This window comes from Oncorhynchus masou, chromosome 32 (assembly GCF_036934945.1).
Source record: "Oncorhynchus masou masou isolate Uvic2021 chromosome 32, UVic_Omas_1.1, whole genome shotgun sequence".
In the NCBI taxonomy this organism is placed as follows: Eukaryota; Metazoa; Chordata; class Actinopteri; order Salmoniformes; family Salmonidae; genus Oncorhynchus; species Oncorhynchus masou.
The window spans coordinates 3,742,446-3,757,779 of record NC_088243.1 but is presented as its reverse complement, the minus strand read 5'-3'; the positions used below and the strand labels follow the sequence as shown (position 1 = coordinate 3,757,779).

Below are 15,334 nucleotides of genomic sequence, written 5' to 3'. Positions count from 1 at the left end.
AGAAACTATTACAGTACAACGGTTTGATTTGTTTGATCGTAGCTAGCTAGCTACATAGCCGTCTTTGTATCTAAGACAATTGTGTAGTCTAGAGCGATTTTCTAGGTTAGCTAGCCAGCTATTGTCGTTCTTTTAACGTAACGTAACGCAATCAACACTGCTAGCTAGCTAGCTAGCCCCAAATAGCAGCACTGTAGAAACTATTACACTCGACGGAACGACTTGATTAGTGTAGTGTCAACATCGCAGCCACTGCCAGCTAGCCTACAAAGTCAACAACGCAGCCACTGCCAGCTAGCCTACTCCAGCAGTACTGTATCATTTCAATCATTTTAGTCAATAAGATTCTTGCTACGTAAGCTTAACTTTCTGAACATTCGAGACGTGTAGTCCACTTGTCATTCCAATCTCCTTTGCATTAGCGTAGCCTCTTCTGTAGCCTGTCAACTATGTGTCTATCTATCCCTGTTCTCTCCTCTCTGCACAGACCATACAAACGCTCCACACCGCGTGGCCGCGGCCACCCTAATCTGGTGGTCCCAGCGCGCACGACCCACGTGGAGGTCCAGGTCTCCGGTAGCCTCTGGAACTGCCGATCTGCGGCCAACAAGGCAGAGTTCATCTCAGCCTATGCCTCCCTCCAGTCCCTCGACTTCTTGGCACTGACAGAAACATGGATCACCACAGATAACACTGCTACTCCTACTGCTCTCTCTTTGTCCGCCCACGTGTTCTCGCACACCCCGAGAGCTTCTGGTCAGCGGGGTGGTGGCACCGGGATCCTCATCTCTCCCAAGTGGTCATTCTCTCTTTCTCCCCTTACCCATCTGTCTATCGCCTCCTTTGAATTCCATGCTGTCACAGTTACCAGCCCTTTCAAGCTTAACATCCTTATCATTTATCGCCCTCCAGGTTCCCTCGGAGAGTTCATCAATGAGCTTGATGCCTTGATAAGCTCCTTTCCTGAGGACGGCTCACCTCTCACAGTCCTGGGCGACTTTAACCTCCCCACGTCTACCTTTGACTCATTCCTCTCTGCCTCCTTCTTTCCACTCCTCTCCTCTTTTGACCTCACCCTCTCACCTTCCCCCTACTCACAAGGCAGGCAATACGCTCGACCTCATCTTTACTAGATGCTGTTCTTCCACTAACCCCATTGCAACTCCCCTCCAAGTCTCCGACCACTACCTTGTATCCTTTTCCCTCTCGCTCTCATCCAACACTTCCCACACTGCCCCTACTCGGATGGTATCGCGCCGTCCCAACCTTCGCTCTCTCTCCCCCGCTACTCTCTCCTCTTCCATCCTATCATCTCTTCCCTCTGCTCATACCTTCTCCAACCTATCTCCTGATTCTGCCTCCTCAACCCTCCTCTCTTCCCTTTCTGCATCCTTTGACTCTCTATGTCCCCTATCCTCCAGGCCGGCTCGGTCCTCCTCCCGCTCCGTGGCTCGACGACTCATTGCGAGCTCACAGAACAGAGCTCCGGGCAGCCGAGCGGAAATGGAGGAAAACTCGCCTCCCTGCGGACCTGGCATCCTTTCACTCCCTCCTCTCAACATTTTCCTCCTCTGTCTCTGCTGCTAAAGCCACTTTCTACCACTCTAAATTCCAAGCATCTGCCTCTAACCCTAGGAAGCTCTTTGCCACCTTCTCCTCCCTCCTGAATCCTCCTCCCCCTCCCCCCCTCCTCCCTCTCTGCAGATGACTTCGTCAACCATTTTGAAAAGAAGGTCGACGACATCCGATCCTCGTTTGCTAAGTCAAACGACACCGCTGGTTCTGCTCACACTGCCCTACCCTGTGCTCTGACCTCTTTCTCCCCTCTCTCTCCAGATGAAATCTCGCTTCTTGTGACGGCCGGCCGCCCAACAACCTGCCCGCTTGACCCTATCCCCTCCTCTCTTCTCCAGACCATTTCCGGAGACCTTCTCCCTTACCTCACCTCGCTCATCAACTCATCCCTGACCGCTGGCTACGTCCCTTCCGTCTTCAAGAGAGCGAGAGTTGCACCCCTTCTGAAAAAACCTACACTCGATCCCTCCGATGTCAACAACTACAGACCAGTATCCCTTCTTTCTTTTCTCTCCAAAACTCTTGAACGTGCCGTCCTTGGCCAGCTCTCCCGCTATCTCTCTCAGAATGACCTTCTTGATCCAAATCAGTCAGGTTTCAAGACTAGTCATTCAACTGAGACTGCTCTTCTCTGTATCACGGAGGCGCTCCGCACTGCTAAAGCTAACTCTCTCTCCTCTGCTCTCATCCTTCTAGACCTATCGGCTGCCTTCGATACTGTGAACCATCAGATCCTCCTCTCCACCCTCTCCGAGTTGGGCATCTCCGGCACGGCCCACGCTTGGATTGCGTCCTACCTGACAGGTCGCTCCTACCAGGTGGCGTGGCGAGAATCTGTCTCCTCGCCACGCGCTCTCACCACTGGTGTCCCCCAGGGCTCTGTTCTAGGCCCTCTCCTATTCTCGCTATACACCAAGTCACTTGGCTCTGTCATAACCTCACATGGTCTCTCCTATCATTGCTATGCAGACGACACACAATTAATCTTCTCCTTTCCCCCTTCTGATGACCAGGTGGCGAATCGCATCTCTGCATGTCTGGCAGACATATCAGTGTGGATGACGGATCACCACCTCAAGCTGAACCTCGGCAAGACGGAGCTGCTCTTCCTCCCGGGGAAGGACTGCCCGTTCCATGATCTCGCCATCACGGTTGACAACTCCATTGTGTCCTCCTCCCAGAGCGCTAAGAACCTTGGCGTGATCCTGGACAACACCCTGTCGTTCTCAACCAACATCATGGCGGTGGCCCGTTCCTGTAGGTTCATGCTCTACAACATCCGCAGAGTACGACCCTGCCTCACACAGGAAGCGGCGCAGGTCCTAATCCAGGCACTTGTCATCTCCCGTCTGGATTACTGCAACTCGCTGTTGGCTGGGCTCCCTGCCTGTGCCATTAAACCCCTACAACTCATCCAGAACGCCGCAGCCCGTCTGGTGTTCAACCTTCCCAAGTTCTCTCACGTCACCCCGCTCCTCCGCTCTCTCCACTGGCTTCCAGTTGAAGCTCGCATCCGCTACAAGACCATGGTGCTTGCCTACGGAGCTGTGAGGGGAACGGCACCGCAGTACCTCCAGGCTCTGATCAGGCCCTACACCCAAACAAGGGCACTGCGTTCATCCACCTCTGGCCTGCTCGCCTCCCTACCACTGAGGAAGTACAGTTCCCGCTCAGCCCAGTCAAAACTGTTCGCTGCTCTGGCCCCCCAATGGTGGAACAAACTCCCTCACGACGCCAGGACAGCGGAGTCAATCACCACCTTCCGGAGACACCTGAAACCCCACCTCTTCAAGGAATACCTAGGATAGGATAAGTAATCCTTCTCACCCCCCTTAAATGATTTAGATGCACTATTGTAAAGTGGCTGTTCCACTGGATGTCAGAAGGTGAATTCACCAATTTGTAAGTCGCTCTGGATAAGAGCGTCTGCTAAATGACTTAAATGTAAATGTAAATGTTGTACTCCCAGCCCAGTAGGCGGCGGTAGTGCAACATTTAGTGGATGCCAACTGCCGTTAAACCTCATCGATGAAGAACATTGCAGAAGAACATTGCAGTCTTGAATGCAGCCCAAGTATAATCAAATATTTGTATAACTAAACCAAGATAGACCACAGCCTGTCGTTTCCAATAGGAATAAATGAGTCATAGTTTGCAGAACAAGCAAGGAGGTGAGCAGAGCCAAGAACGAGCTAGCGAGATCCTATTTACCTGTTATAGCATGTATCTGCATATTTCCATTAGGGAAGGCCTACTCTGTGAAGTTCACGCTTGCACTCCTAAACAATGCGATTTAAAAAAAAAAATAATAATAATAATAATAACTTAGTCCACTCTGTTCAAAACAGATTCTAGTTTTGGCAACAGTTTATTTGACGAGGAAATGTGCAGAATGTCGACCCAAAATCCATCTCCTTAAATATTCTCCCCACTCCCGGGACACTGGGCTTCCTACTCACTACCATATTTGGTCATGAGTGGAAACGCCAAGCGGATGCTTCACATTTATAACATCCGGTGAAATATCTGTCTCGTTGTTCTATCTGTTATGTTCTTCCAATGTCCCATGATTCCGTGTTTCGGCTGTCCACGTCAAACTCTGTCTGTGACAACACAGCACCGAGCTGAGATGGCAGACCTAGTACGTTATCTGAACCGGTATAAACATACACGATAAAGATAACTGATATAATAGACCGGATAATCTTCTCATTAATGTTACGCGGATGATCTATTATCGAAGTTTGTTTAGATTCGTAAATCCACGGGATCAATTTGACTGCAAGTGAGTGACACATTCAGCTAGCAAGTCTACGTTAGCATACCAGCTAACAAGCTTGACAACCAGTTTCACTACCAAATTGACAACTTCACAAAGGTGACAAAGCTGCAAGAATTCAGGAAAAAAAACAACGTTTCTATGAGTTTTGACAGAGAGCTGAATTGTATGAAGGTAGGGTCGAAGTTGATCGCCACCTTACCAGCTAACTAGCTAGCCTAGCCAGTGTTGGGCCTTTTTGTTATTGTTGAGCTAGCTTACTAGCTAACGTTAGTTATTCTCAAAGATGTCATCGTGGCTGGGTGGACTGGGCTCCGGCCTGGGCCAGTCTCTCGGCCAGGTCGGGGGAAGCCTCTCCTCATTCACCGGACAAATATCAACCTTCACCAAAGATATGCTTCTGGAAGGAGTTGAAGAAGTTCGAGGTGAGTAAAAACAGAAGCTGCCTCACAGCCAGCAGGGCACTCAGGTCAGCAGGAAACTAATAGCTGGAAGCTATTTAACTGAGCTGTTTCAGTTCTTAGGTGAGCAAGTTCAGGACTACTACACAATTGTGAAACGTCTGGGAGAGGTTTGAAAACCACTGCGCTCCAGGACATGTTGCTGGTTGGTTATTCTATAACCGGACTACAGTAAACCGGATCAGTATAGCTTTCTTTTTGAGCTATGATCAGATTCCAAGATTGCAATATGACCATAACATATCAGCATCAATGTAAACGTTTAATGGAGAAAATGCATCCTGTTAGAGTTCTACATTATACCATGCAAATAGCATTTGATTTTGTATGTGTGTGTGTGTGTGTGTGTGTGTGTGTGTGTGTGCGCATGCATGTATTTATGTATGTACTTACAGTCAAACGTTTTAGAACACCTATATATTCAAGGGATTTTCTTTATTTTTACTATTTTCTACATTGTAGAATAATACTTAAGGCATCACCACTATGAAGTAACACATATGGAATCATGTAGCAACCAAAAAAGTGTTAAACAAAACCAAATATATTTTATGTTTTAGATTCTTCAAAGTAGCCACCCTTTGCCTTGATGACAGCTTTGCACACTCTTGGCATTCTCTCAACCAGCTTCACCTGGAATGCTTTCCAACAGTCTTGCAGGAGTTCCCACATATGCTGAGCACTTGTTGGCTGCTTTTCCTTCACTCTACGGTCCAACTCATCCCAAACCATCTTATTTGGGTTGAGGTCTGGTGATTGTGTTGGCCAGGTCATCTGATGCAACACTCCATCACTCTCCTTCTTCAAATAGCCCTTATACATCCTGGAGGTGTGGAGGGTCATTGTCCTGTTAAAAAAACAAATGATAGTCCCACTAAGGCCAAACCAGATGGGATGCCGTATTGCTGCAGAATGCTGTGGTAGCCATGCATTCTAAATAAATCAGACAGTATTACCAGCAAAGCACCATCACACCATTTTTTTTAACCTTTATTGAACTAGACAAGTCAGTTAAGAACAAATTCTTATTTACAGTGACGACCGAACCATAACCACCTCCTCCATGTTTCACGGTGGGAAATACAAATGCGGAGATCATCCGTTCACCCACACGGCGTCTCACAAAGACACAGCGGTTGGACCCAAAAATCGTAAATTTGGACTCCAGACCAAAGGACAAATTTCCACCGGTCTAATGTCCATTGCTCGTGTTTCTTGGCCCAAGCAAGTCTGTTCTTATTATTGGTGGCCTTTAGTAGTGGTTTCTTTGCAGCAATTCGACCAACGGCCCTCACTACATATTCATCGCCAGACCCACTGGCTCCAGGTCATCTACAAGTCCATGCTAGGTAAAAGCTCTGCCTTATCTCAGTTCACTGGTCACGATGGCAGCACCCACCCGTAGCACGCGCTCCAGCAGGTGTATCTCACTGATCATCCCTAAAGCCAACACCTCATTTGGCCACCTTTCGTTCCAGTTCTCTGCTGCCTGTGACTGGAACGAATTGCAAAAATCGCTGAAGTTGGAGACTTTTATCTCCATCACCAACTTCAAACATCTGCTATCTGAGCAGCTAACCGATCGCTGCAGCTGTACATAGTCTATCGGTAAATAGCCCACCCAATTTTACCTTCCTCTTCCCCATACTGTTTATATTTATTTACTTTTCTGCTCTTTTGCACACCAATATCTCTACCTGTACATGACCATCTGCTCATTTATCACTCCAGTGTTAATCTGCTAAATTGTAATTATTCACCTACCTCCTCATGCCTTTTGCACACAATGTATATAGACTCTCTTTTTTTTCTACTGTGTTATTGACTTGTTAATTGTTTACTCCATGTGTAACTCTGTGTTGTCTGTTCACACTGCTGTGATTTATCTTGGCCAGGTCGCAGTTGTAAATGAGAACTTGTTCTCAACAAGCCTACCTGGTTAAATAAAGGTGAAATAAATAAAAAAATGAAGGCCTGATTCACACAGTCTCATCTGAACAGTTGATGTTGAGATGTCTGTTACTTGAACTCTGTGAAGCATTCATTTGGGCTGCAATTTCTGAGGCTGGTAACTCTAATGAACTTATCCTCTGCAGCAAAGGTAACTCTGGGTCTTCCATTTCTGTGGCGGTCCTCATGAGAGCCAGTTTCATCATAGTGCTTGATGGTTTTTGCAACTGCACTTGAAGAAACTTTAAAAGTTCTTAAAATGTTCCGTATTGACGGACCTTCATGTCTTAAAGTAATGATGACTGTCGTTTCTCTTTGCTTATTTGAGCTGTTCTTGACATAATATGGACTTGGTCTTTTACCAAATAGGGCTATCTTCTGTATACCACCCCTACCATGTCACAACACAACTGATTGCCTCAAACGCATTGAGGAAAGAAATTCCACAAATTCACTTTTAACAAAGCACACCTGTTAATTGAAATGCATTCCAGGTGACTACCTCATGATGCTGGTTGATAGAATGCCAAGAGTGTGCAAAGCTGTCATCAAGGCAAAGGGTGGCTGCTTTGAAGAATCTCAAACATAAAATATATTTGGATTTGTTTAACACTTTTTTTTTTTTGTTACTACATGAGTCCATGTGTGTTATTTCATAGTTTTGATGTCTTCACTATTATTCTACAATGTAGAAAAATGTCATAATAAAGAAACTCTTGAATGAGTAGGTGTGTCCCTAATTTTGACTCGTACTGTATATATAATTTATATTTATATAATACATTTCTGTCTCCATACTTTAGTGTGTGTGGGGTTTTTCCCTCATCCACTTACTTTGACCAGAAAGACTACTGTTGTCATAAGTAAACAATGTTTGACTGATGAACTTGTGACAGACAGACGGACAGGAACCACAGAGAACTTTGATCATTACGTTCCAACCGACACATACTGTATGCAAAGCAAGATTACGCATGACTCATATCAGTAACTCTTGGAGGGCTGTTTCACTTCTGAAATTAACACACAGCCTATAGTACTTTTTTTGCTGTTGTATTAAATAGACATTAACTATTGAGAAAGAACTAGGCTTATTGGACTGAAAATATGTTTGAATTGTAGGATTTAGTTAGAAAATCTTGTTTTGTTTGTGGGGTTCATGTAGAAGAGTGCTGGTGAAGGCATGTTTGTTTGCCTTTAGAATGTTGTGTTGTCATGTGAAACACTTTTTAAGCAGATCTCTTCATATGTGTCACATGTAGTTGCCAACCCTGGTAGTGCCTCATAGCTGCCGGACAGATAAAATACCTCATCACCTTCCAGACAATATCAGATTCTCTCAGAATGGCAGTAGCCTATTTTTTAAAAGCACAGTAATCAATATTATATCAGGATTTCCCGCCCGTAACGTCCGTAAATGAAGATAGTTGCTCAGTGAAAATCCATATTTGGTGAGTAATTAACGTATTGTCACATTTTATAACCCTTGCAGAGCTGTCTAATGGGACTCTAATCTTGGTTCAGGACTGTTGCTGCCACCATGGACTCTAATCTAGGTTCAGGACTGTTGCAACAGGATGAGGTTAGGAGTTCTGGCTTGTAAGGCCTCTCGGTAGCCAGGAAGGATGTGTTAAGATGAGGGGGTCTAGAAGAGATATATATAGAAAACATTAGGAACATGTCATAAAGGTGCAGACTTGACAGCGTAGAGACAGGTGACTATGTGGATCAGATGGGTCTATGATCAATATGTACAGTAATATACACATACAATATTGCGGTGTTTTCCATGAGTTTGCCTACATCTCCAGCACCTGAGGAAATGACCTGGATGTGCGTGTGTTTTTCAGCTTTTGTAGTTGATAACGTACAGCTTTTGTAGTTGATAACGTATCGTAACTACAAACGTAGAAGACTGCCAGGAGAAACACATTTCTGAGTTTTATCATCATTACCAACTGAAGGCATGGATATTCAACGTAGGTCAACAACTGACAAAATCATAACAAAAGGGCACTTGTATCATCATATCACGCACAGTGGAAGGAGGAAGGATAGGGCCGCCCATCACACAGAGGAAGGATGAAGGATAGGGCCGCCCATCACACAGTGGAAGGATGAAGGATAGGGCCGCCCATCACACAGTGGAAGGAGGAAGGATAGGGCCGCCCATCACACAGTGGAAGGAGTGAGGATGAAGGATAGGGCCGCCCATCACACAGTGGAAGGATGAAGGATAGGGCCGCCCATCACACAGTGGAAGGAGGAAGGATAGGGCCGCCCATCACACAGTGGAAGGATGAAGGATAGGGCCGCCCATCACACAGTGGAAGGAGGAAGGATGAAGGATAGGGCCGCCCATCACACAGTGGAAGGATGAAGGATAGGGCCGCCCATCACACAGTGGAAGGATGAAGGATAGGGCCGCCCATCACACAGTGGAAGGATGAAGGATAGGGCCGCCCATCACACAGAGGAAGGAGGAAGGATAGGGCCGCCCATCACACAGTGGAAGGATGAAGGATAGGGCCGCCCATCACACAGTGGAAGGAGGAAGGATGAAGGATAGGGCCGCCCATCACACAGTGGAAGGATGAAGGATAGGGCCGCCCATCACACAGTGGAAGGATGAAGGATAGGGCCGCCCATCACACAGTGGAAGGATGAAGGATAGGGCCGCCCATCACACAGAGGAAGGAGGAAGGATAGGGCCGCCCATCACACAGTGGAAGGAGGAAGGATGAAGGATAGGGCCGCCCATCACACAGTGGAAGGATGAAGGATAGGGCCGCCCATCACACAGTGGAAGGAGGAAGGATAGGGCCGCCCATCACACAGTGGAAGGAGGAAGGAGGAAGGATAGGGCCGCCCATCACACAGTGGAAGGATGAAGGATGAAGGATAGGGCCGCCCATCACAGTGGAAGGAGGAAGGATAGGGCCGCCCATCACACAGTGGAAATAGGAAGGATAGGGCCGCCCATCACACAGTGGAAAGAGGAAGGAGGAAGGATAGGGCCGCCCATCACACAGTGGAAGGATGAAGGATGAAGGATAGGGCCGCCCATCACACAGTGGAAGGAGGAAGGATGAAGGATAGGGCCGCCCATCACACAGTGGAAGGAGGAAGGATAGGGCCGCCCATCACACAGTGGAAGGAGGAAGGATAGGGCCGCCCATCACACAGTGGAAGGATGAAGGATAGGGCCGCCCATCACACAGTGGAAGGAGGAAGGATAGGGCCGCCCATCACACAGTGGAAGGAGGAAGGATAGGGTTGTTGGAGGTTTTTTTCTTTCTTGTGGGAGGGGTAGGGGTGGGTCCTAGGGTAGAGGAACAGGAGTGGGGGGGGTAGGGGTGGGTCCTAGGGTAGAGGAACAGGAGTGGGGGGTAGGGGCGGGTCCTAGGGTAGAGGAACAGGAGTGGGGGGGTAGGGGCGGGTCCTAGGGTAGAGGACCAGGAGTGAGGGGGTAGGGGCGGGTCCTAGGGTAGAGGACCAGGAGTGGGGGGTAGGGGCGGGTCCTAGGGTAGAGGACCAGGAGTGAGGGGGTAGGGGCGGGTCCTAGGGTAGAGGAACAGGAGTGGGGGGGTAGGGGTGGGTCCTAGGGTAGAGGAACAGGAGTGGGGGGTAGGGGCGGGTCCTAGGGTAGAGGAACATGAGTGGGGGGTAGGGGCGGGTCCTAGGGTAGAGGAACAGGAGTGGGAGGGTAGGGGCGGGTCCTAGGGTAGAGGAACAGGTGTGTGGGGGGTAGTGGAGGGGCCTCTGGTAGAGGTACGGGTGTGGGGGGGAAGGGGCGGGGCTCCAAGACATGGGAGTCCTGTAGGAGTGCCATGACCCTAAACAACAGTCAACGTCTCTAAGGTACAGATACTGGGGCACATGCTGACTAACGGAAATACACACCACAATTTAATTCCAAACTGTTTTGCTAATTAACCTATAGACCGATAACCATGACTGTGTTTACATCGACTGATATTTCTGTCATTGAAATAAAAAAATTATTTTGCAATGGGATTGTTTTTTTTTCTCCCGGACAATTTTTCTGGCAACTACTTTATTTATCTGCTATTCATTTTTTTTAATTGGCCAAAAACTGACAATTACTGGCTAACAACAACCCTGTATATTAGGACAGTAGGTACAATTACTTGCTAACAACAAGCCTGTATATTAAGACAGTAGGTACAATTACTGGCTAACAGCAACCCTGTATATTAGGACAGTAGGTACAATTACTGGCTACCAGCAACCCTGTATATTAAGACAGTAGGTACAATTACTGGCTAACAGCAACCCTGTATATTAGGACAGTAGGTACAATTACTGGCTAACAGCAACCCTGTATATTAAGACAGTAGGTACAATTACTGGCTAACAACAACCCTGTATATTAGGACAGTAGGTACAATTACTTGCTAACAACAACCCTGTATATTAAGACAGTAGGTACAATTACTGGCTAACAGCAACCCTGTATATTAGGACAGTAGGTACAATTACTTGCTAACAACAACCCTGTATATTAAGACAGTAGGTACAATTACTGGCTAACAGCAACCCTGTATATTAGGACAAGCCACACCCAGTAGAAATAAAGTGTTGAACTAAAACTTGATTGGTTTAGCAAATCTTATTTTGGAGAATGCATGGCTGTGATTGGTAGTCCAATTTGTTATTCCACAGCATCTCATGCTTTTCTTTCAGATGCTTCCACTGAGCTGCTGGTGTCCAGTTCGAAGCAGGAGCAAGTGGAGGCTGAGGTACGAGGTTCCTACCATAATAGGAGCCGTGTTTCCAACACACAACATTTTAAAGCCTCATCCTGGACTAAGAATGCTATTTTAATTAAGATTCTCCGTTGAGTTATGCTTTGAAATCCAGGACTAGATTTAATAGTGTTTGTGACCGCAGTCCCAAAAGTATATATTTGTAACAGATACCATGTGTGTTCATTGGAGTCTGATAGTTGTTTATGTACGCTCGCCTGTTTTTCTGTGTTGCAGTATGAGGGTTTTTAAGGGTAAAAAAACAACATTTTTTGGGCAAAATAGTTTTTTTTTTAAATGACAACTTCAAACTTCAAAGAGTAGGTCTGATGGTAATTTGGGTTATCAGCCTCCCCCTCACTTGGGGAACAAAAGAGGACCCCCCCCCACTAGTACCATGTCATGTTATACCCGAACCATCTATTTATTAGTTCATTAAATCAATATTTAAATGGGGTGAAAAGGGAGACTGGAGGAGGACTTTAATTATTTTTCTTTTCGTCTCGTTTCAGTTGGAGCGTTTAAAGAGGATCCATGGCGAGCTGGAGGAGAAGCTGGAGGCCTCAGAGATCCAGAATAAACAGCAGTCAGCTGAGTACAGGACTCTGCTGCAACAGAAAGATGTACGGACTGAAACGTAGAACTATATTATACAGTCAATGAAATGTCATCCTCTTGGAATATGAATAGATAGCTACAGTTTTTCCGAGGGAGCGTTTCACAACGTGCTGGTATCTAACTGACATTACTATTTTTTTTGTACCTTTTAAACCGGCAAGTTACGGGATGTGTCCGCGCTACTTCTAAACTGTGTCGTCATGTCACCTGTCCAGGTGGAGATCAGTCACCTGAAAGCCCGTCAGAGTGGACTACAGGAAGAGGTTCAGAAACTACAGCACTCTGCTCAATCAGCTACTTCCGACCCTGCCGTACTGCCCGTCACCACCGCCTCCACCACCACCACCTCTTCCTCTTACATGACCCGCCCCCTGGGGGCCCCCCACCACCACCAGGGTTTCCATGGCAGCGACGAGATGGACTTCGGTGACGTGATCTGGTCCCAGCAGGAGATTAATCGTCTGTCTACGGAGGTGATGAGGCTGGAGGCTGAGGTCTCCCATTGGAGACGCGTGTCTCAGGTAGGGTGTTTATTTATTTGCAACATTGTTCATTACGTCGACGATAACACATTTGATCTATTAATTTTTTAATTTTTTACCTTTATTTAACCAGGCAAGTCAGTTAAGAACAAATTCTTATTTTCAATGACGGCCTAGGAACAGTGGGTTAACTGCCTGTTCAGGGGCAGAACGACAGATTTGTACCTTGTCAGCTCGGGATTTGAACTTGCAACCTTCCGGTTACTAGTCCAACGCTCTAACCACTAGGCTACGCTGCCGCCCCAATTATTATTACCGTTTTACTGTACGGATTCTAAAGGTTCATGTCAAATTCGTATTAAAAAAATCCTTGGTATGAAATTCAGAGGTTTCTTCTCTAGTAATACATACACGTAAAAAAAAACACATTTTTAAATTGAGGGATGGACTCATATCTTAATTCTTATATTTCTATTTTTTCAGGCATCCGTAGCCCCAGGGGCAGGAAACAGTGACCAGGGAGAGGTCCTGAAGCTTCAGAGGATCATCAAGGTGGGAGTTTGCATGTGCTTTCTCCTTGGGAGTCTAGGCTGGGTTACTGTAAAACAGGGCTCGCCAACCCTGTTCCCGGAGAGATACCCTCCTGTAGGTTTTCACTCCAACCCTGTTCCCGGAGAGATACCCTCGGATCAGGTACCGCTAGATTAGGGTTTGAGTGAAAACGAACAAGATGGGTAGCTCTCCAGGAACAGGGTTGGAGTTAAAAACCTACAGGAGGGTAGCTGTCCAGGAACAGGGTTGGAGTTAAAACCTACAGGAGGGTAGCTGTCCAGGAACAGGGTTGGAGTTTAAACCTACAGGAGGTTATCTCTCCAGGAACAGGGTTGGAGTTAAAACCTACAGGAGGGTTTCTCTCCAGGAACAGGGTTGGAGTTAAAACCTACAGAAGGGTAGCTGTCCAGGAACAGGGTTGGAGTTTAAACCTACAGGAGGTTATCTCTCCAGGAACAGGGTTGGAGTTAAAACCTACAGGAGGGTTTCTCTCCAGGAACAGGGTTGGAGTTAAAAACCTACAGGAGGGTAGCTGTCCAGGAACAGGGTTGGAGTTAAAAACCTACAGGAGGGTAGCTCTCCAGGAACAGGGTTGGAGTTAAAAACCTACAGGAGGGTAGCTGTCCAGGAAGAGGGTTGGAGTTAAAAACCTACAGGAGGGTAGCTGTCCAGGAACAGAGTTGGAGTTTAAACCTACAGGAAGTTATCTCTCCAGGAACAGGGTTGGAGTTAAAACCTACAGGAGGGTTTCTCTCCAGGAACAGGGTTGGAGTTAAAACCTACAGGAGGGTATCTCTCCAGGAACAGGGTTGGAGTTAAAACCTACAGGAGTGTTTCTCTCCAGGAACAGGGTTGGAGTTAAAAACCTACAGGAGGGTAGCTGTCCAGGAACAGGGTTGGAGTTTAAACCTACAGGAGGGTTTCTCTCCAGGAACAGGGTTGGAGTTAAAAGCTACAGGAGGGTATCTCTCCAGGAACAGGGTTGGAGTTTAAACCTACAGGAGGGTTTCTCTTCAGGAACAGGGTTGGAGTTAAAACCTACAGGAGTGTTTCTCTCCAGGAACAGGGTTGGAGTTAAAAACCTACAGGAGGGTAGCTGTCCAGGAACAGGGTTGGAGTTTAAACCTACAGGAGGGTTTCTCTCCAGGAACAGGGTTGGAGTTTAAACCTACAGGAGGGTTTCTCTTCAGGAACAGGGTTGGAGAGCCTTGCTGTAAGACTTATTTTGCCAACTGTTTATGTAAAATGGGCTTTATGAATCAAATGGAAAAAAATATTGTTTTAAACCCTGCTTGGACTAAGCAAGACTGACCGTCTCTCTTCCTCTTTCTGTGGAACATTCTATATGATTCTATTCTACTGGAACAGGAGCTGCGTGAGGAGATGGGTCGTGAGGTAGATGAGCACCAGCATGAGTTAGCAGCGCTGCAGGACGCTCAGAGACAGAAGATGGCCGACGTCATCCGGCGCCACCGGGACGAGCTGGCAGAGTACGAGGAGAGGATAGAGGAGCTGGAGGAACAGGGACAGACTGGAGGTGAGGAACAGGGACAGACTGGGAGGTGAGGAACAGGGACAGACTGGGAGGTGAGGAACAGGGACAGACTGGGAGGTGAGGAACAGGGACAGACTGGAGGTGAGGAACAGGGACAGACTGGGAGGGAGGAACAGGGACAGACTGGGAGGGAGGAACGGGGACAGACTGGAGGTGAGGAACAGGGACAGACTGGGAGGGAGGAACAGGGACAGACTGGAGGTGAGGAACAGGGACAGACTGGAGGTGAGGAACAGGGACAGACTGGAGGTGAGGAACAGGGACAGACTGGGAGGGAGGAACAGGGACAGACTGGAGGTGAGGAACAGGGACAGACTGGAGGTGAGGAACAGGGACAGACTGGGAGGTGAGGAACAGGGACAGACTGGGAGGTGAGGAACAGGGACAGACTGGGAGGTGAGGAACAGGGACAGACTGGAAGGAGGAACAGGGACAGACTGGAGGTGAGGAACAGGGACAGACTGGGAGGGAGGAACAGGGACAGACTGGGAGGTGAGGAACAGGGACAGACTGGGAGGGAGGAACAGGGACAGACTGGGAGGGAGGAACAGGGACAGACTGGGAGGGAGGAACAGGGACAGACTGGAGGTGAG

The 15,334-nt window shown here is 47.5% G+C and overlaps 1 protein-coding gene across 4 annotated transcripts in view; it reads left to right on the top strand.

Annotated features, from left to right (window-relative positions):
- Nucleotides 1-4,161: 4,161 nt before the first annotated feature.
- Nucleotides 4,162-15,334, top strand: part of trip11 (thyroid hormone receptor interactor 11) — a 65,380-nt gene continuing 54,207 nt past the window's right edge. For all 4 annotated transcript variants that reach the window (XM_064953114.1, XM_064953113.1, XM_064953116.1 and 1 more), the window contains exons 1-6: nt 4,162-4,779; nt 11,473-11,528; nt 12,047-12,157; nt 12,368-12,673; nt 13,118-13,186; nt 14,555-14,723. In XM_064953114.1, coding sequence (XP_064809186.1) covers nt 4,641-4,779; nt 11,473-11,528; nt 12,047-12,157; nt 12,368-12,673; nt 13,118-13,186; nt 14,555-14,723 — 850 coding nt within the window. In that variant the 5' untranslated portion in view covers nt 4,162-4,640. The remainder of the gene's footprint in view (nt 4,780-11,472; nt 11,529-12,046; nt 12,158-12,367; nt 12,674-13,117; nt 13,187-14,554; nt 14,724-15,334) is intronic.